General features: G+C 38.9%; 1 protein-coding gene across 1 annotated transcript; it reads left to right on the forward strand.

Annotated features, from left to right (window-relative positions):
* The first annotated feature begins 188 nt into the window (after nucleotides 1–188).
* On the forward strand, nucleotides 189–21,572 carry INTS7 (integrator complex subunit 7). Its single transcript, XM_032183756.1, has 20 exons — nucleotides 189–285; nucleotides 362–491; nucleotides 920–1,066; nucleotides 1,631–1,768; nucleotides 2,267–2,313; nucleotides 2,819–3,018; nucleotides 4,444–4,566; nucleotides 6,969–7,086; nucleotides 7,794–7,928; nucleotides 8,481–8,578; nucleotides 9,247–9,486; nucleotides 10,095–10,232; nucleotides 11,150–11,356; nucleotides 14,467–14,661; nucleotides 15,374–15,477; nucleotides 15,877–15,945; nucleotides 17,078–17,210; nucleotides 18,515–18,613; nucleotides 19,460–19,645; nucleotides 20,556–21,572. Exons 1-20 carry the CDS (start codon nucleotides 189–191, stop codon nucleotides 20,841–20,843), a joined length of 2,892 nt encoding a protein of 963 aa, XP_032039647.1. The 3' UTR covers nucleotides 20,844–21,572.
* Nucleotides 21,573–22,492: the final 920 nt, after the last annotated feature.

The raw sequence follows: 22,492 nt of genomic DNA on the forward strand, positions 1-22,492 counted from the left end.
TCCCGCCACCAAGCGCCGCGCCAAAACCTCCTCAGCCCCGCTCATTGGGCAGCGGCCGCGCGGGCGGGAACGCCCCTCCGCGCGGCGATTGGGCGGCGCGGGCCACACCCACCCGCCTCCCATTCATTAGGGAGGGGGGGAGGTGGCGGGAGAGGGAGGCCGGGCGCGCATGCGCGGTGCCGGCAGCGATGGCGGGCGGCGGCGGGGGGAAGTCGTTCCTGGCCGAGGCGGGGTACGGCGAGCAGGAGCTGGACGCCAACTCCGCCCTGATGGAGCTCGACAAGGGTGGGTGCGGGGGGCAGGCGCTGCCCGGGGGGTGGGCGCGGGGCCGCCCGTGCCGTAACCGTGGCTCTCGTGCTAGGCCTGCGCTCCGGGAAGCTGGGCGAGCAGTGCGAGGCCGTGGTGCGCTTCCCGCGGCTGTTCCAGAAGTACCCCTTCCCCATCCTCATCAACTCCGCCTTCCTCAAGCTGGCCGACGTCTTCAGGGTCGGGTAAGCGGCGGTGGTCGGGGTTAGGGGGACGCGTGGCGCTGCCCTGGGGAGCGAGCCGCGGGGCCGTGCACGCCTGGCAGCAGCAGCAGCGGCTCCTTCTGGCTTCAGCCCTGCCCGGCTGCTCCGGGGGATCCCGGTCCCAAAGCGTGCAGGGCACCGGCATCCCCTTCCCCTCCGCTGCTGGCAACGGGTTACCTTACCCGGAAGAGAACGGGGCCCAGGTGTCACACTAACAATGCCATGAAACCATATCCTGTCCATATGCCGTGCCCTAAATGTGCCCACTTCAACGTGCCGTTTCTAAAGTATGCACTTTACCTTTCTTTATTAACCCTCAGAAGTAATAAATTTGTATCACTCTGTACTTGAAGTCTCTGAATTTGCCCTATAAAGCAGCCCGATAAAGATAAGCACGTGTCTTCTAATAGAAACAACTTCCTGAGGCTCTGTGTGCTGAAAGTTACCCAGCAGAGTGAGAAGCACCTAGAGAAGATCCTCAACGTGGATGAGTTTGTGAAGAGGGTTTTTTCAGTAATTCATAGCAATGATCCAGTGGCTCGGGCTATTACGCTTCGGTACGTATGCATAAATGACCGTAATGCACTTCAACGCTAGCTCATTATTAGCTTACTGATCTTCAATAATAAAATCTGCAGCTACCATGAATGAAGTGTAGGAGTTGTCTTCTACATTTATCATACAGGTGAAAGCAGAGCTGATGCACCCCAGCACGCGGTTGGCCCTCTTGGCTGCCAGAGCACACTGTCGGCTCATGTTCAGCTTGCTGTCAATCACAACCCCCAGATCCTTTTCATAAAAGCGTCTTAAAAATGCTTGGTGTTTCTAGTGCCAAAGTATGCTCCTAGTTTTGTAAGAATTTTTGAAGCTTATCACTTTTTTCCTTCCAAGCTAAAGGTACCAAAATATAATTGATGTTTTTATTGAAAGACAAACGTGAGACAGGCCAACACTTTTACATTGCCTACCATTAGTGTTTGTTTGTTTCTGTAATCAACATGAAAGGAACACACACAAAAACTGAAACTTTTGAGCAGTCCTTTCATGTTTCTGTTCAGTTTCATCTTGCATTTCTTGACAATCATTGTGCTTCCTGATCCCACTGTGATCTGTTTGTGTAGGATGTTGGGCAGTATGGCATCAATTATTCCCGAAAGGAAGAATGCACATCACAGTATTCGTCAGAGTTTGGATTCTCATGATAATGTGGAAGTTGAAGCTGCTATATTTGCTGCTGCCAACTTTTCTGCACAATCAAAGTAAGATGTAGTTTCTTCTCCATTTTTCATATTACAAAGAATGGAAACTTCATTGACACTGTTGCTCACAAAATTTAGTATTTTCTCCTCTGGTGCCAGCCAAGTCGTTTATAATAATTATGTGTAATAACAGTGTCGTAGGGAAATCTGAATCAAGTTTAATAGGAAGCCTTTTTTCTAAAATACTAATGAAAAGCTCATAAATATAGGAATGCAAGGCAATAGAGAAACTTTAATCAAGGATTATTTTACAGAAATTATAGTTGGCAACTATGTGTAATGCTGCTTGTCACTTTGGTGCATATTTAAAAGCTCCCATTTTATCATTTGATCATTCCCATGTGTAGGAGTTCCAAAACCCCTTAAGACTGGGCAAGCACTCTTGTAAAAGGTTTTATTATTAAAATGCAAGGTTTGGTACTTCTGTTGATTTTTATTATTAACAATAATATTCAATTTATTTTTATTTCACCCAGTACTTTGTCATTTTCTCTACAGGGATTTTGCTGCAGGAATATGTAACAAAATCAGTGAGATGATTCAAGGTACATACAAATATTGACTGATAAATTGAAAAGCTCTAATTACTCTGAGAATTCTTTATCATCCATATATAAATATCAGATATCAGAACACTGTTGTCCTTATCCTCAAATAATTCCAGTTTTGGAATTAAAATTGCTGAGAAATAATCCATTATTGGGCTCTTAAAATCCAAGTGATCATAATGCCCCTTTGGTAAAGAATAAAAGCTCATCTGTAGTCCGGTGAATGAGATTCTATAATGCTATTGCAGGTTGCTTCAGATAAGTTAATATGTGTATTACCTGCAATGAGGCAAGGAGCCACCTTTCCAAAGCAGTCTTAAAGTGTGTGGTACTGTTATGGTTATGCTGGTAGCCAGTAGACGAGTTATTTGAAACTAATGCAGGTGTCTGCACAATCCACATCAAGCGGTGATAGTAATGCAAGGGCGTTGTGTGTCTTAGTACTGCCAAAAGACAGCACAATGGACTAACAGCCTGGCAATGTCTCTGTTCCCTGTTACAGGTTTAGCCACACCTGTGGACTTGAAATTGAAGCTGATCCCTATTCTACAGCACATGCACCATGATGCTAGCCTGGCCTCCAGCTCCCGGCAGCTGCTTCAGCAGCTGGTAACGTCATATCCTTCTACCAAGATGGTCATCGTTACTCTTCACACGTTTACTCTACTTGCTGCTTCTTCTTTGGTTGACATTCCCAAGCAGGTAATTCCTCCTGAATTCATGCCTTCAAATTAAAGTACAAAGCACATTTAAAACCAAACCAAAAAAACCTCAGATGCTAGATGATGCTGAAAATATATTAAAGGATATGCTGATTGCCACTACATACTATAGAGAATCTTCCTTGGAAACCAAGTGAATTAAGAAACCAAACAGGTCATTTTTTGGGTTTGTTTGTTTTGTTTTAATCAGAAAACGTCCATCTTTCGTGTAGAACCCATGCTTCGCTTCTTACTGCTGTATGTTCTCTTGGGTAGCGGGTGTGCCTTTCACCTTCCCTGCATGCAAGGAAATGAATAATTCAACTGCATAAAGTGCATTCAAAAATGAGTTTATTGAAGGACTGAGGAATTTGAGTCTGCTATAATTTAGGTCTATAAACCAAGTTGTGGGAAAGCAGTGATGGAAAAATACGATGCTTCTATGTTCTGTTAATGTGCTTTGTGGATGTGATTTATAGAGCAAGTCTGAACACAGCGACATTTGAGATTCATCTAACTAATCCTTGTAAAGTGGTCATAAAAAAATTATTGGCCTTCTTTTAATGCCATACAGCTACGGAATGCTGGTGTCTGTTACTGTTAGACTAATAGCATTGATCTGTCTGAAACTGCTTCGAATTGCTGATGTCTGTATTTCGGAGATAGTACTGAATCTAAGCCAACTGAAACAACACTAGAACATGTGATGTGCTTTTTTATGGCAGTAAGATGGTGTTTTAGGCTGTGTTTCTGCAACATGGCAGACTATGCTGCTTATGTAAGTCGAGTAGACAGAATGGAGTTGGAGAGCAAAACCATGGTTAACATGTTCATGCAGTCTCCCATTTGCTGGTTGTTCCATCTCCAAATCTCTAAAAAATTAATGCAACAAAGGAGACAGTTACGTGTCATTTCAGTTAATTTGAGATAAATACTTAATGTGCTGGTGGGTGATTATTTTTTTACTTTTTAATCTGTTTGGGCTTTTTGGGTAGCTGCTAATACATACATAGTCCATCTGCTGGTCTCTGTTGAATTCAGATTATGTAGGCACCTGAATTAGTGTCACATTCCTGGAATATTTGCTATTAGCATAGTCATCACAATGTAAAGTGTTTACTGAGGTTTTTGGAAATGTTTTATCAGTATTTCTGTAAGAGCTGAAACAGCTCTCAGGGCTTCTTGGGTATGCAGGGCAGTGAAAAACAGTGTGCATGGGCAGAGAGGGAGAGAAGAATAGCAGGAATTGGCTGAAATCTTGCCATGGAATCACAGACTGCATAGAGGCTTTGCCATGTAGCAAGCAAACAGACATGTAGGGCATAGTAGTTTTAGATGAATATTCCCAAAGTTCCTCCTTGAGTCCTTTTGAAAAGGCTTCCTTCTAGTAGCATCTCTTTCTCTTAATTAATGTACTTTGTTATAGGTCCAGCTTCTGTTGCAGTACTTGAAGAATGACCCCAGGAAGGCTGTGAAGAGGCTTGCAATCCAAGATTTAAAGTTGTTGGCCAACAAGACACCGCATACGTGGACAAGAGAAAATATTCAGGTTTATGCATTTTTTAGCTAAAGTTTATTACAAAACTTGGCAATAAGTTATAGAACTCTTTCCAAAAGAATACTTTTGGAAGTGAAGGAAGAACGTGCCTCTCCATATCCTTAATATAGACAAAATCTGACAGATTAGCCAAATGTTAATGAACAACTGAAGTATAATAACTGAGGAAAGGCACTTATGTGTAGTAGGCCTTTTTGCAGTAAAGAAAAAAATTTTGCACCTGACAAACTCATTTAAGATAGTAGACATAGAAGCTGAATGTTTTTGTTAATGCTGTGATACTGAACATGTATTAATGCCCTCATGTCACAACGTCTTGTGGCTGTGGGATGTGTCAAAGCGAGTCATCCAGCAAGGTATGCTTGAACAGATGAAAGTAACTTTGATTTTATCACTAAGAATCAATGGGTTATTTTCAGTAATGTCTTTGTGACTCTTCATGTATGAGTGAGTTCCTAAAAGGTGTTTGTAGCATATCTGCGTTATCTGGGGAAACCATTGTTACATTGGAAATAGGATTGCATCTGTCTTTCGATTGCAGTTGTACATTTACATTTCTTTCCCCCCCCTTGCCTTTCTCTTTTTCTGGTAGAAATAACTATAGAAAATAACTTCAGGTTAAATTAGATTCTAATTGGAAAAGTAAGTATTTCAAAAGCTTAATGACAGAGGCTTATAGCTCTGCTTATCTGATTTTAGTGCTCTTGGAAAGCTACTTTTGCTATATGTTGTTGGAGTATAAGATAATTGGGCAGAAAAAATACGTAGTTCTTCTGTTGTTAATAGTCATATGAGAAATAACACATGCTTTTCTTTGTCTCCAGTACAACGAGATGATGATTTAGTGTGTAGAGGTTTTTGTTTTAGTGAAATGGTTCATTTTCCATAATGTTTTAATCTCAGAAATTTATTTCTCTTAGGAATTGTAAGGAACTGCTTAATGGTTTATGAATTCTTTGTGTTCAAAATGTTATTCTATACCATTACATCTGGATGGTAGTTGTCTTAGTACAAGTGAGGGACATGGTAACATGGCTTTCATCATTATACGATGTCTTAAAATCAGTATTTTTGCTGGTTGAAATGCACAGGAGACAGTTCTGCTGTCATTGGAAGTAGACCAGTGACTGGGTTAGTGTCTACAGCACATTACTACTTGCTGAGCCACATACAGTGGTCATGAGAGATCTTTCTGTGTTCTGAAGTTTTAACGTTTTGAGTTGGACAACTCTTTCCCATATATTTAAACAACTTGATAAATGTTTATACAGCAGGGACTGGGACAGACCCTCTTTTTCTCATGGCAAAACCTCTTTCTGGTACCGTTTCAGCAGTGTTAACTTTCTAGCATTTTGGGTCTGGGTAGGTCAGAGAGGAGGCTTTGTCTTCAGACTGTGGAGGCTTTACTGGCTTTCAGACTTTGGTTTTAGAAGCTGATGCCTTTGATGCTAAAGCAGTTCATTAGGATATATATGTCAAGATATTTTCCAGATGTGTCTGTCCTTTAATGCTTATCAGGTGGGCTATGGGAAATCCTGCTTTGATTCTTTGGCATTTTTTCCATCAATTTTGCCTGTTTTGGTTGTATGCCCTTCTCATGGTGTTTTTCAAGACGTTGGCTTCAGACCATAATGTATTTTTGTTTATATATAAGCACATATCTGTTTCTTAATGCTACCGTGTAAGATCAGCATTTGGTCCAAGGGTGCTATTGCTGAGCACTTCAGATGTGTTAACTAAGGAGAACTTACCAATGAAGACACAAGTTCTTGTGTTTAGTGAGATAGAAATGAAAAAGGGGAGTTCTTACAGTGCTGCATGTCTGTGTAATCCTGGCTGTTTACACTGTAACTAGATTGGAAAGGGACAAGTCCTAAACCATGATTTTCTGGAAGTTACCGAAGGTGCATTTCTTCCTACTGACTGCAAAGGTAACTGACTACAGCCTGCAGTCTGTCCTGCCAAGCCTTCTAGGTTTCCTCATAGGTACTATTTCAAGTATCCTCTGTCCCTCAGTCCTGCGGATTGTTTTAAGGCAAAATGCTCAATATAGCTCTAATAGACTAGAGAATTGTCCTAAAAGCTTTTGCAATGTTTGGTCTATGAGACATGATAATATTTTTGTCACTGCTTTTTAATCAATAAAGTGGTTTGTAAGTGATGTTTCCTAGCATACAAGATCCACTGTCAATTTTTAGCAAGCCATATCCTCAATCTACTAAAACCAGTGCTTCAGGACATGAGTTCTAACTTCTGAATTCAGTATAAGTATTTTCAATGGGAAAAATTATGATTCATAGAACTTCTCGCAGACAAGTACAACTAAATATTTAATACAGATAGCTCATGGGACTTCCTTCCCTTTGTATCTTCTCCCTTCTCTTAATCTGTAGGCGCTGTGTGAATCTGCTCTTCACACCCCTTATGATAGTTTGAAACTGGGCATGCTATCTGTTCTCTCCACGTTATCAGGGACCATTGCCATTAAACAGTACTTCAGCAGCGCTCCAGGTAAGAAAGCTAGATCAGATGATTACTTAAGCATTTTTGGTGGATTGGCTACCTACTGGTAAACAGGTCAATCATTAAACACTTTGTGGCATATTCTTAAAGTATACTTTTCCTCCAAAACACTGATGGTCATTTAGGCTGTTTTCACTGTATGTAGTCTTATATGGGATAGTAATATATCGATAGACCCAGTCATGGTCTGTTCTGGATTTTGTGGCTAATAAACTTTGTTTACCTCTGGGTTTTAAAATTCTATTTATACACTAAGGAAACAGCATGCTTCTTAACTGGTCAACCTGTATTCTGCTTAAGGTGCTTTGAAATCATGGATTTGCATGGTTTATTAGTATGAATAAACTGAGCAATGAAGCATGGAGGCTTTATGGTGTGAGAAAGAGTAGACATTTCAAAATGGTTCAGGATGTCTCATTCTTAAAATGGTGATAGTTCCTGAAACATCAACCTTTAGACCTGGATACTCTCTTGTGTATATCTAACTTGCATTCAAGAAAGGCTTTTGTGTTTGTTTATATTGGAATACATGTTAAAATGATAGGATGAAAACATATGAATTAAAATAAATGATTTAACAAGCAACAAAAGCACCCTAGGTCAATGCAGATTTCGTGCATAAATGTACTTGAAAGATTTGTGGTACAATTAAGAAATGTGCTCTTTTATGTCCTGTCTGTCTTCTCTTTATTTAGGAACAGCAGCTACAACTGCAAGATCATTTGATTTAGTAAAACTAGCACAGGAGTGCTGTTACCATAATAACCGTGGCATTGCAGCTCATGGAGTGAGAATTCTAACTAATATATCAGCCTCTTGTCAGGAAAAAGGTAAATGAAAGCAAGGACGATGAAATGAGTCTATTTACAGTCAGGCTTATGCACTTAACACATATTAACTGGTTTTGTCTGTAAGGCTGTCTGATCCTTTACCCTGGTCAGGAAGAATGGGGACTGTAATCTAGTAGAAAAAGTTTTGTAGGATTTTATGAATGGTTGGTAAGGTTCCATCTTCTGTTAACTTACAGAAAATTACCAAGTGCAGCAGAGCTCCTGTTAAATAAAAGCTTGTCTTACCTATGTTGTAAACTACTGAATTTCTTGTTGGCCTTTGAAAACTCTTAGAACAAAGTCTGTTGCAAAAGAATAACGTGACATTTAGAAGGCATAGTCTAGAATTGTTATGTTGACCCTACATGTGTCACAGTTGATGTGACTGGTGAATAGTTATCTGAGAGATTGAATTGTTTGAAATCAAAATAAAGTAAGGCAGAATTATTAGGAAAATACTCATCTATCATCACTGCAACACCAGTGCAAGTATTACATTGATTATGATCAGAAACTGTAACAGGGAGCTGACTGACTGTTTCTTTTTCTTAGATCTTCTGCCTTTGGAGCAAGATGCAGTTTTTGGCTTAGAGTCTCTTCTTGTTCTTTGTAGTCAAGATGGCAGTCCAGGAGCTCAAGCAACCTTAAAGGTGACACTACTGTTGTCTTTTCATTAACACAGCTGTAAGTTACAGTAATGGTTTGTATAGCAGAAGGGCTAATGTGCACCAGATCCTTTTTTAGTGGAAGCATAGCATATTGGGGAAAAAACAAATTTTTTCTGTGTTTTGCCAGTAACTGGAGTTCAGAGTGGTAGTACGCAACTGTAACATGACCTCTCTCAGCTCTAGAGTAAGCTGATTGTCATAATGGAAAAAAGATGCATCCCTCTGAACAGCTGTAAGGAAACAAACTTCAGCATGGGATGGAGGTGTCTGTGGAGGATGGAGAAATTTTTGGAATGACCCTGATTTTTGGAGATGGGGATGCAATTTGTACATGATTACAATATTCCTATGATCTATTATTCTTATTATTTTACTTCATAAGCTGCTACCAGGAATTTAGTCTAGTTATTTACCTGTAAAGGTTGATAAGAGAAAGAAGATTTATCATTTCTTGAATTTGTGGTATGTTTGTGCTGTGAGCTCAGGGATAGAGACTTGGACTCTTAGGATATCATCTCTGTGTGGTATGTGATTCTGAAAATACTAGCTCTTCTGCGTTTCTGTAGTCATGCTTTCAGTTAAGTATCTGATTTTGTTTTATTTTTTAAATAGATATATTCATTGTATGTATTGATGTGTGTGAATTGCAGATCACCTTAACTTGCATGGTGAAGTTGGTCAAGAGCCGTCCTCACCTGAGCCAGTCGGTGGTTGAGTCTCTGTTGACCCAGCTGCACAGTGCCCAGGATGCTGCTAGGATCCTCATGTGCCACTGTTTGGCAGCTATTGCCATGCAGCTGCCCATCTTAGCAGATGGGATGCTAGGAGACCTGATGGACCTCTACAAAGTAATTGGACGATCTGCCACAGATAAAAAACAGGAACTCTTGGTAAGACCTCCATCTGGTGAACAATCCTTGATGGATAAAGCCTATATAAACTACTGTAGATGGAATTTTATTTTAATTTTATGTTTTTGTTTTAAAGGAGGTCTAAGCCATTTGGTATGCCCAAGTTGATGTGCCAGCCTATAGCCTTATTTTTGGTTTTCTTTTAAGCTTTGACTGCGTAGTTCAGCTCTATCTATGAGGTGTGATTTTGATGTTGAATGCTGGCGTATGTGTTCCATTAGATTTGCCAGCAGATGGCACTGCTTAGACAAAGCTAGCTATAGAAGGTATTGGGATAGTCTGTCAAATAATGCTTAGAGGAGAAACAAGATGGCAGATCTCAAGCTGCATGTGGTAGTCTGATACATGTCATTGACAACAAATAGTTTAGTTACCCCAAATGTTAAGATTGACATATGACAGGGAAGAGTTCTTTGGTTTAAAATATATGTTAAGTCTTTGTAGTTTTGAGTCCAAAATCAAGCAGACCATTTCTGGTAGTTTAAGAAATGGGGCTGGGTTGTTTTTCTTTGATATTTTTTTCTCCTTGTCTTTTGTTTTGTTCCTGGAATCCACCCTTCTTCCTTCATCCTTCTACTCTTCACTAGGTTTCTCTTGCCACAGTGATATTTGTTTCCAGTCAGAAAGCCTTATCTTCAGAAATCAAAACTGTTATCAAACAGCAGCTTGAGAATGCCTCCAATGGATGGACAGCTTACAGGATAGCCAGGCAGGCTTCCAGAATGGTAAGTGCAAACATCCAGAGAAAAATGTGTGTGGTGTAGTTGGAAGGATGCTAGTGATTTCTTAAATCTGGAAAAAGAAAAGAAAATGATAGGAGTCAGAAGGAAGAAACCAATATTGGGGGGGGAGAATATATAATGTTCTCTCCTAATTCCTTTAAATGCTGATTCAGATATATACCGTTCAGGGCAGTCATCCAATCAGGATGGTTTTCCTAGCCATTTGTCTTTTTGAAGTATTTGAGAAGGATGAAGGTAACAGCCTCAAAAATGTCCTTTTTTTGGAGCACGTGGACTCTGCATTGCATAGCTGCTCTTTAGAAGGTGATACAGGCCATCCTGATGTGTGCTTCTCTTCAGTGTGAAGAAAGGAAGGAAAAGATACTGTTTTTCTGTTCCCTTCCATCAAGTCATAGATGGGGTTAGAATTGCATAGAAACCCTAGTACAAAATGCTTAGGTAACTTTAAATAGATAAAGTACATAATGCAGAAGAGAGGACTGAGCATAGTGCTGTTTTGGTAAATCAGTCAGGGTTCCTGGTTTTAACTCTGAGCTGATCTTGATAGCTCCAAACCCAGTGTTACTGTGAGGATGAAAGAGATGTCTTCAGGTTTTTGTTGGTTTGTGTTTTTTTTTTGTTTGCTTGTTTGTTTTTTTTAAACAAGGTAAGAAACAAATATAGAAATTTACTGTTCTGTATAAATAAATACTGTAGTTCATACAGGCTGGTGTCTCCATAAAATAAGGCTTTGTGGTTTTATTTATTGTTAGCATTGTCATGATCAAACAATTGAAAAGTTTCACTATATTTATTTTTGAAGTATGACTAATTCTGGTGATGTTACTCTTCTTATTTGCATTTGTTACTTAAAAACCCATGGCCTTCTTTCTTATCCCTTCTAAACATTGTCATTACAGGGTAACCATGACATGGCCAGAGAGCTGTATCAAAGCCTGCTGACTCAGGTGGCCTCAGAACACTTCTACTTCTGGCTGAACAGTTTGAAGGAGTTTTCCCATGCAGAGCAGTGTCTGACAGGTTTGCAAGAGGACAACTATAGCTCAGCGCTTTCTTGCATTGCTGAAGCTTTAAAGTCATATCACAAAGGAATAGCATCACTGACGGTTAGCACAGAGCTTCTACTTCACTGATAGTGGTTTTGTGTATTGTAGGTCCATTTAGTTCCTGTTCTTAAACCTCTGAAAAGTTTTTGCAGATGTCTGACATCTGCCAGCCTCTTTTTGAGAGGACTGCAAGGAAAAGCCAGTTTTAACCCACTGTATCTTCAGAGACAAGGTTCTGTAGCTAAGCTGACTAGCTAGTATCTCTCTTTTCTGCCTTCCCACCTCTTGACTTCCTGTCTTGATCAAATCATGTGATATGACAAATTTTTTTTTCTTGACATTACAGTACTCGAAATTTTTCACTCCTTATATTGGCTGAATAAATGCTGTTGTAATGATTTAGCATGGGAATTTGTCTGAATTGGTTCCTAGCTTGTTGAGATGCTGAGAGGATTGAATTGTCCTCCTTCCTCCTACTGAGTTCACATTGCCTTGTATTTAACAATGTGGTCCTATGGAATCCTAACAATAAAGCAACACCAATTCACTAAGAGGAATTCATGCTTCAATATTTCTCTAACATCTAGAAGACATGGAGAGACCCATCTAATTAGATGTTTATATTTAATACAGACAGGAAAATACTGTTGCTGAAACAGGTCAATCTGTGGGTCAGTAACTTAATCTCTTTCCCTAGATTTTTTTTTTTTTCTGTTGAAGAATTTCTGTCTTCATCTCATCTCCTCTGCTGACTTCATTTCCTGTGTTGCCATGCATATTGCACCCAGAAAAGCACTTCCTTCTGAATTGTGGTCCACAGGAGTAAGTGCAGATTTTAGAGGGTTAGAGAAGAGGAAGCTGTGCGTCTTTTTTGGTTGTTGTGATTTTTTTGTTTGTTTACTGGTTGTCTGTTGCTGACTCCTTGCACTGTTACAAATTTCTCACCACGCTTGAGTCTCTCAGCCGTGAAAGGAGCTGCTCACTGCTTGCATCTACATAACTCAGTGTTGCAAAGGGGAGCAAAGTGTCACAAAGGGCCCATGGTAGTCTAACTGCAGAAGATTTTAGCTGTCTCTCTTTCCTCTGGCTCCAGCTTTACTGTTGCTTCTGTTTCATTGTAGAGCATCACTCAGCACTATTGGCACTGCAGACCATTAGTGCAAGTGATGAAGCCTGTGTAGTTGTCCACCTTGTAGCTAGAAAACGCTGTGCCAGGTAATCTGTTGCAGATGTTCAGTCAGCCCAGTTTAGCGATGATGAAATATGCAGGCAGTATCAGATCTCATCAGGAAATTTCTCAATTCCTTCTTGATATACGTGCACCCCTCCTTCTTACATTGCTGTAATTGCAGAATGTCTTTTCATGTGAGTTTCTCCCCTTGAGGGAAAAAGTCTAATTACTTTATGGACGAGAGGTGTGTGGGGCAGGGAGTTGTCATCAAGTCTGTCAGCCACAGTCCCCTCTGTCTCACAGTGTGCTTCCTTGTGCTGTTAGCAAGGGTTTTGAAGTAAGACTTAATCCTTTTTGCACAGAACGCTCATCTCTTTGGAAACTTTGCTTGTTTTTCACTGCTGGTAATCCAGAGAAGATACAGAATTTGAACAAAGCATTTGTATAATTAAGTAGCACTAACTCCAAATATGTTGATAAGCGGCATCATTTGAAGAACTTAACTGAGCCAAAGAACTTTCTGTCATTTTCACAAAAAGAACTGTAACTCAATTATTGGCCATGGCTATGTGGGGAGCAGATAATATAAATTGTAATATTAATGAGACAAGCTTATATTTCCATTTACAAGAATCAAGACTGATTTGTTCTACTAAAAATGTCTTTTTTTCTGATCTAAAGTACTGAGACTTCACTCTGTAAAAACATGAGCTCTCTGTAGAGTAATTATTACAGTACAGTGAGGTCTTTTCCTCAGAGGATTTTCTGAGACTACCCTTGCAGAATAAACTGAGCAACTTCCATTCAAAAGTGGAGGCAGGGGGATGGTTATGCCCTTGGAGAAGGGAAAGTGAAATGCTAAGGGGGGCGGAATAGCTTAAGTGGAGAATAGCTTGAGTCTTGCTTACGACATTTTCTTTGGTTGAAATCTAACCCAATAGTTTAAGGTGATTGCAGTTGGCTGATGTTTCCTTACTTCAGTCAATCGTAGGCCAGTTCTCAGATGACATGGGATGTTTGTGAAATACTTGTTTTCCTGTCAGAAAACAAAAAAATAGTTCTTGGTAAGGTATTGTAGAAGGGTTGTAACTTCTCACTTCCAGAAGTGGCCTCTGCTGTTGTGAAATGAGAAGCACTGAGTAAGACATGCAAAAGTTCAGTATTTATCCATTCTCTGTGTAAAAGAATGTCCTAGTGCTTTGTTTTGCAGGCAGGTTTCCTCTCAGCTAGAGAAAAAAGGGTGGTCCTCTCAAATCCATCAGAACAGAAAAAATAAGTAATGGATTATTGGTCTGACTAGTATCAAATCTTTTGAGTGCTGCAATTTGCCCCCTCCTAGCTTTCTTAAGCTGTCATGGATGCTTCTCCGAGACAGATAAGCTCTTAAGGAACAGAATTTGATAGAGACATAATTTCTAAAAAATAGCAGCATTTTCCTCCTGGGGTTCTGTTGTTTACACTTCTTGGTTGTCACTGAACTGTGCCTGTCTTCATCAGATGCAAGGTTCAGTGCCTTTGTTCCTGTCCATTTCACAATTCCAAGAAAATCAAAGTTGATTATTCCTTTTTGGTGCAGGTATCTTTAGCCAGTTTTTTAGCCAGTGGCTCATGCAGAGAATCACTTTTTCAGTCCTCTGTGAATCAGAAGGCAAACTGTGTCCTCCCTTAGGGCAGGGACTATCTGGACTAGTCATTTGAAGTCTAAAGGCTTGGCCTTTAGGAAATAGGTGCCCTAATAGTACTGTAGCTGCTCAAGTCACACTTGGTACAAGGATGATACACTTGAAGTACAGCTTAATAATTCTGTAAACTTCCGTGGCCTTAATATTCAGCATGATTTACATCGAGCAAATCCGTTAATTGTGGTTTTGAAAAACAGCTTTTGGTACTGACCTGGAGAGTTCAGTTGTCTGATGAGACAGTTCAGTGACATTGCAAAGTTATTTTACCATGTTTGCTTTTGACCCAGATTGCCAACATTCCTATTACTGTGTTTCAGGCTGCTAGTACACCACTTAATCCTCTGAGCTTTCAGTGTGGATTTGTGAAACTCAGGATTGACCTTCTGCAAGCTTTTTCTCAACTTATTTGTACCTGCAACAGCCTAAAAACAAGTCCACCACCAGCTATTGCCACAACAATTGCTATGACATCAGGAAACGATCTCCAACGGTGTGGACGCATCTCTAACCAGGCATGTATTCTTGTTCCACTCTTCAGTGTAGTTACTTTTATAACTGGTGTGAATTTTGTTTCTCAGCAGAGATACCAGATGAAAGAATTGAAAAGCATCTGTGAAAAGTGTGACTGAACAGTAGGCCTTGGTTTTCCCCTATAACTGTAGGGAAGCAGAGCATGTTTTTCCACATTTGTGCACACAGTTTCCAAGAATATGCAGGCAGTAACCCAGGCAATACACTCAAAATTGCAGCAAGACCTTTCCACCTTGCTTTGAAACACATCAGATACTGTGATTATATTAGTTAAAAGTAAAAATACACATTTAAGGCTCGCACTGTAATTCTTCCTGGTGAGTGTTGGCAAGCAGCTTGGTACCATACAGAATACCAAAGCAGCGGGTTTCTAAATGCATGTAGCCTGCAAGAAGGAATCAGTGGGTAGTCTTTGAAAGACAGAGCAGTTTGGTTTGTCAGTGGGGGAGAGTGGAGGTTGTTCATGTTTTTTGCTTTTAACCCAAAAAAGGATATGTTTGTGTTTTGTTACAGGAAAAATACCTGTATAAAGCATGGATAATACTCTGTCACTCTGGTGATTTTTATCTGTGTGAAGAAGCAAAAACTTCCTATATCTGCCTGAATGTTGTCTTACTCCTTCAGTTGTGTATGTTAGTATAGTGGTTTTCTGGATGTATGATTTTTTTTTTGACTGGTAACTTTTCTCCGTAGATGAAACTATCAATGGAAGAGTTCCGAAACCTGGCTGCACGGTATGGGGATCTCTATCAATCATCTTTCGATGCAGACTCAGCAACTCTAAGGAATGTAGAACTGTATCCTTTTAAAAGCTCAGAGTTAGTCCTCTTGTCTTCTCATGCAGACAGCATGAAGGTTAACAGTCCTTTCTTCTATGAAAGCTGGCACAAAGCCATTTTGAAGCAGTTTACCTAAAAATCGGATACCCTTTTTTTTTTTTTTAAATCCATTTGGAAATGGGTACTGCTGTGCTATCGTTTGGAATAAGTTTCTGAAAAAGTTATGACTCAAAACTTGCAACTGCCAAGTATAAAACTTGGAATTTGGTACTGTTTGCTCTCTTTCCTAAAGGAACAGTGATAGGATTACTTCATGAAAACTAGAGAAGTAAGAAAAAAAGCCAGTAAATACTACGGCATTTCTTGTTTTAGGAACCCAAGTTTGTAAGTCTCTTAACTCCTTATTGTTAATATCAGACAACAGCAGAGCTGTCTGTTGATTTCGCATGCGATTGAAGCTCTGATTTTGGATCCAGAATCTGCAAAGTAGGTTTGATAGTTAACTTCCTATTCTTTTGCTTTTTGTTTCTAAATCCTTGGGGCTTTAAGTCTAGGAATTCAAGGAATGTTCAGAAAGTTTCCCAGTGGACCCTTGTGATTTTACTCAGGGTAGGCTCGAGGATACCTGTTATTACTGGGCTAGATCTGGCAGTATAGAGACTGTGTTTCAGATTCTGCTTTTTATTATTTATTTTGCTCTTGTGAGCTATATTGCACTCATCTTAAATATAGACTTCGATTAAAATAAACAGCTTTTAATCTCTGGCCATGTATTTTAGTATGTGTCATTCTGTGTTAGAATTGTGAGAATTCGCGCAGAATTGTAAGTGCAAAAAGTAGGTATATGTTAGTTTCCTTCAGACATGAAGGACATGTTAGACATGTTAGATTAGTTTAAGCTTTCTAATGTAAATCCAGTACTTTTAACTCTTTTTTTTTTTTTAAACTGTGGACTCGTATGCGCCAGCAAAATTATGTTGAAGCAACTATGAATTGAATCACTCTTTTGAACTCTGAGTCAGAGATTGAAGGGAAGATAATGTAGATAAATATCTTTATAAATGCGTGATTCTTCTAAGTTGAAATAAAACTGGACACCCCAAATGACTGTCCTACTTATTATGAACTAAGCATTGTTCAGAAGATGCATTAATCATACTTCTTACAAGTATGAAGCTGTGGACTTCAAAAAGGTAGGTGTTTAGGAGACAGAATTCTATTCAGAACATGAGATTAAGAGTTTCCAGATTTATTCTTAACTCTGACTGGCATTCTCCCTTTTCTTTGACTTGTGAGGCTTTTTAAAACATTGTAAATGCTGCAGGCTTAAATAAAAGCTAGGGGAAATAAGTGTGTTGAGTCTTTTTAGACCTGTAACTGCTTCATGTGAGAAAGGGGGAAGACACAACATGGTGGATAAGCTATAGTTAAGAAAGGGTTTAAATGTAAAGTGCAAAGTCTTAGAGTAGAAAAATAATAAATCTGTCTGCCGAAGTGTTTACACTGTTTATTTCTTAATGGACTTTAAGTTGTAACAGAAATGGTCTGATTGGGATTGAGCACCCTAGATTAGGATGAAGAAAATATATTAGGTACAACAAAATGTTTTATTTTCTAGTTTCCAGGAATACACTTCAAATGGAACAGCACATGTTGAGAGTGAATATGAAAGAAGAATGATGTCTGTATTTAATCGTGTACTAGAAGAAGTGGAATCCCTCAACAGGAAGTATGCTCCTGTGTCTTACTTGGCAAGTAATAGTTTAAATGTATTTTCTGTAGATGAAGGTTCCAAAAACCCATCAGCTCCACATATACATGCACGCACACACACAGATATATATATATCTGTGTGTGTGTATGCATATCTCCATGGAGGTCAAGAAATTAAAGAGCACACTTTAGTTAGTTAACATAAGCAGTTAGTGGCACACAGAACCTGGTCCCTAAGGATATACTCTAATCCTTGAAAAAAAAAAAATCTGCTAAAATACCTATAACCTTATTGGCCTGATCAAAACAATGCTTTTAAAATTCTGGTGCTAAGAATATGGCAGATGTTGATAAATGTCACAATACCTAAAAGTAACATCAAGTCTCTGACAGATCTCTAATGACACCCACATTCAAATAGTGAAGCGTGGTCTGTTTACTCACGATGCTGTCATGAAGGAGTTCTTCCCCCACCACACACAGTGCTGGAGGGTCCAGCACTAGCCCAGCTTCAGTTTCTGAGCTGTTGGCAGTTAATACTACGTTGCTGGAGTATAGTGTTTCTCTTATCAGTGCAGGTCATCAGAGAACACAATGTAAAGCTTGCTGAATGTAAACAGTGAGCTGATAACATACTCCTTTACAGTGTTAATATAGTGCTGTCTCTTACTGTTACTGAACATCGTAAAACTGAAGTGCATGTTGATGGAAACAGGGTAGCTCCTTTGTTATGGCTGGCATCTATTTGCCTTTCTTCTAAATTCAACAGTCCTTACCAATTCCAAATTGCATATAAAAAAAAAAAGAGTTGTGTAAAGTGTAGCTAAGGTAAACCCTGTTAACTTAATTGTGTCTCTGTGCCAGCTAAGCTCAGTGGTTTCACTACCACTTCACTCTTCTGAACAAGAAGGATAGTACAATGCAGTAAGGGAAGGAAGAGTGGATAAAAGGCTTAAAACTTATATTATTGCACCATATCAAGTTGTGGAAGGTGCCAGTCTTGTTTGCTGTGGGGGGATTACAATTTATTTTAGAGAGTTTGAGTGTCAGAGTTTTGTGCATGAGTGTTTTAAGCTGCTGACTAATGCTAGGACTGAAATAATTTGCATTTTTCTTTTTCTTGGTCTCCTTGTTCTATCGTGAGCAGAAAACCTTCATAAAGGAGAGAACATAAGCAGAGGCTGAATGTAGTCACTCTCATTGTGGTGGCTGTAATCGTATGATTATGTCAATGTATTTCTGACTTTTAGTGGAAATCACTGCAGTTTCATTACCGTGAGTGCATCTTTTCCATATTCTATGAAATATTTAATCTCATTTGACTTCTTTCTGTTTCTTACAGCATACAGCTTGTCTGTGCAGTGCTGTCATTGCCTTGTTGAAGGTACCCCTTTCTTTTCAAAGGTACTTCTTTCAAAAACTGCAGTCTACAAGCATTAAGGTAAGTACTGCTCAAATGTGGCCTAAAGTTTCTCTTTATAGTCTTTACTTCATGAGAAAAGCCTTTCTGAAGGCACAAAGCTTCAATATCTTTAGTGAAAGTACTTAACAGTCAAACCCAGGTGTGTACTGTAGTTAGGAATATCTTAATATGTATGTCATAACTTGAATAATAGTATGTAATCGTTAAGAACCACTAGGCTGTGACTTAATCAACCAAATAGGATTGAGTTCTTTAATTGCAGGATCTTAAAATAAAATCTGACTGCAATTTTTCTTGACTCTGCATCTGCAGAACTAAATATGTTCTATGGAAAGGCAGCCTTTATAAGCCTGTATTGTTTTGCCTTTTCCTTCAAAAAGCAAGATTTATTATCTTGAAATAAAACTGTTATATTTATCGGTTGACTGAATAAGAATGACTATATGACACCTTCAGGAGTGGGGGGTTGAGTGGATTTTGTATTTTTAACTCAAATGGTCCTTTTTCTGGGAAAAGTGAAAGCCTTAAGATATATGTCTGTATTATCTATTCTTACAGCTTTTTACTTCTATGCTTAGCTTCGTGTACTTAAGAGCTTACTTGTGGATGTTTTCTAGAAGACTTTTACTCATTTTGAAGGTGTTTAAAGAAAGAGTTGCAAAGACCATGCCTGATATTGCTGATGGTGCTTACTAAATTTTTATAGTAATCACTGATACAAATTCTGTGTTTACATCTGCTGGTTTCTCTACCAAATCCCTCTTTGAAATTTTACTATAAGATGATGTTCCATTTCATCCTGAAATTGTTTTTGTTTTCCAAGAGGCATAGGATTACATATTTGTCTGTCATCTTGTGTTTCAGCTTGCTCTATCCCCATCTCCAAGGAACCCAGCAGAACCTATTGCAGTACAGAACAATCAGCAATTGGCCTTAAAGGTGGAAGGAGTGGTTCAGCATGGGTCTAAACCAGGCCTTTTCCGTAAAATCCAGTCAGTCTGTCTAAATGTATCTTCAGTGCTGCAAAGCAAATCTGGACAGGACTATAAGGTATGGGTATAATATGGCCAGGAGGAATCTTAAGCTTTCTTGCTCTATTTCCCTGCTCTTTGTTTGCCTCTGGTTGAAATTAACGGGTTCTTCTCTAATCCTCTCACTCCTGACACTCAAGTACCAGTGGTTGCTGATCATAGTGCTTGGAAGGGATTTGGGATTTCTATGCTTGCTGCAGCTTTTTAGTAACAACTTTTCTTCCATGCTGAAGAGACTGTTTGGACCCAGTCATTAGAAATTTGCTTCAGATGAGGGAAATTCAGTCTACCTATATATCAAGGGAAACTCTGGAGGGAAGAAAGTCAGGAACAAATTGTTCTCTGCTGCTTAGTCTCTAGAACTTTTGTCCTCATATTAAGGATTTTTTTTGAGTATGGAAATCAGAAAGACAGACTGTCCAAATAAAATAGCATCTGAGAAGATGCCTGTTAAATTCAAGTGAACAGTTTTATCAAAGATTGCATGCCTGAAGGTTCTGCTAACAGTGTTTAGTGAAAGGTCTGTTTTGGTCGGTTTGGGGATTTTGGGGGTTAAGGGAGGTAGTTGCTTCTAAAATAGCTTCTAAAATAGGACCAGGAAGTGTGTAGTGTTTGTCTGATGTGCATTACTCTGTGAAAACCAGAACCCTGGGGAGGTAGGGGAGACTTGCTGCATTGTTGTTGATAGATGTTAAAAAAAAAAAAAAAAAAAAAAAAAAATTGTTGATAGATATTAGAAAAAAGAAAATTATATTTGTCAATGAAAACTATGTCAAAACTGACTCAAGCACACATGTGCATTGGTCTTGGAAAACTGAGGACAAAGGTTTGTTTTTTTTTTTTTCCCCTCCTGTCTTTCAAACAGAGAACAAAAAACATATTTTAAGAGGTTATATAAAATGACGTTTAAACCTTTCGTGTGTTCTCAGATTCCTATTGACAATATGAGCAATGAAATGGAGCAGAGGGTGGAACCACACAACGACTACTTCAGCACTCAGTTTCTGTTAAACTTCGTGATACTTGGTACCCATAACATCACAGTAGAGTCCTCTGTAATAGATTCAAATGGTATTGTTTGGAAAACGGGGCCTAAAACAACTATTTTTGTTAAGTCTCTTGAGGATCCATACTCCCAGCAAGTTCGTCTTCAGCAACAGCAAGGACAATCATCATCACAGCAGCAACAACAAAGAACAGCATACTCACGGTTTTAATTCCTAGAAGTGACTCTTTTGTGGTCAGTGGTATGACAGTTTTTCTTCTATGTTTTTTTTGAAAGGTGTATACTTTTTTCTAGAAGGTTAAATCTCAGATGCCAATTTGTTGCTTTTTAGGTTGATTATCTACAATAAATTTGAACTTGATTCAGCAGAGGGATCAATTCAAACTTGGAGTTGTGCTTAATATTAGACCTTCTCTGTGATCTCTTCACTCCTGTTTACAAACCTGCTGCAGCAGGCTCCATGAACTTTGATAGCAGGGGACACCATACGAGCTGTTTCACTGGTACTTTCTATACTTAATGTTTTTTTGTTTTTGTTTTTAGCACATTATTTCTAATGTTAGGACATCAGCAAAAACTTCAGCTAGTTAATACAGAATTGAGTGTCATACCAAGGTGGTGTTTTTTGTTTTTAATGTGAAAGAATTGTCAGGAATATCCAGAGGTCTTTCTTTTGATGTTTTAATAGCAACTCTCAGTATTCAGCTCATGTATTTGTATTACCACAATTCATCAGCACTATTTGATGCATGCATATGAAAGAAAGTTGCAGTGTACTCCTCATACCTGGTTGTTACAAAGGAAGAAGACTGCTGTCAGGGGAGTCTTACAAGAAGCAGGATTTTACAGGTGGGAACAATAACTGTTTCTCAGATGACATAGCAAAGATTACTGTGATGTTTTTACCTTCATGTATATGAATTTCATAAGGCTTTGGTTCTGAGGTGTTTTTTTTGTTTGTTTGTTCTTTAACAGGAAATTAACTTGCAAGTTGTTCTTTCTTTTAACTGCTTTGTTTTTAAAAAAGGAAATTTATATGTCTAAGCTCTGTAGTCTTGTGTACTCTTTGAGTGATTTAATAATCCTAATTGTTAGTTTAACAGGATAACATGGGGGAAAGAAAAAGGAGGCCAATACTAGAAATTGATTCAGAATCATTTTGGAAATATGTTGACTCATACATAGTTTTCATGCTTCCTTTGAAACATTAAAGGGTTGAACTCTGCCTGTGTCTGGACTCCCAGACCACGTAACAAGGATCACATAACAAGTTGCTCACCTGGTCCTAATAAATTAGCTTTGCTTATCACTGCAAGAAACTCTCCCACTTGAATTGGGGAGGAGGAAAGATGGCACTTCTTAGAGACATCACAACTTACAAATGGTGTAATCCTTGTCATTGGAGTAGAAATTTCCATTGTTTTGTAAGTGAATTCCTGTTATTTCTTCAAGTTAATTTCACTGTAAAAGCTGACTAGAGCTTGCAGATTCTTCTTGCTTTATATGCAGAGAGTGCAGTTATTAATTATTACAAACCTAGGTTTCTTTAGCTTCACTGGATGAAGAATCATTTTCACTGTGGCTTCCCTTAACAGTTGCTTAAGAAGTCAACTTTCTTCCTCTTGGCTTGAGACTAACAGGGGAAAAAAAAGTTGGAAGTGATCATGGAAGATTTCATAATACTTTAGTCAGATCCTAAACAGAAAAGACGATGGGATGCAAGAAGTGTTGGAAGATTACAGAATTGTTGAAAAAAACAAGTGTCTTTCTTAAATTAGATTTTCATTTTGTGCAGGAGGCAAGCTACTGTAGCCCTTCAAGATGTCTAAAGAAAGCGGTGTTTTCTGTCCCCACGTCAAT

This window comes from Aythya fuligula, chromosome 3 (genome assembly GCF_009819795.1).
Source record: "Aythya fuligula isolate bAytFul2 chromosome 3, bAytFul2.pri, whole genome shotgun sequence".
In the NCBI taxonomy this organism is placed as follows: domain Eukaryota; kingdom Metazoa; phylum Chordata; class Aves; order Anseriformes; family Anatidae; genus Aythya; species Aythya fuligula.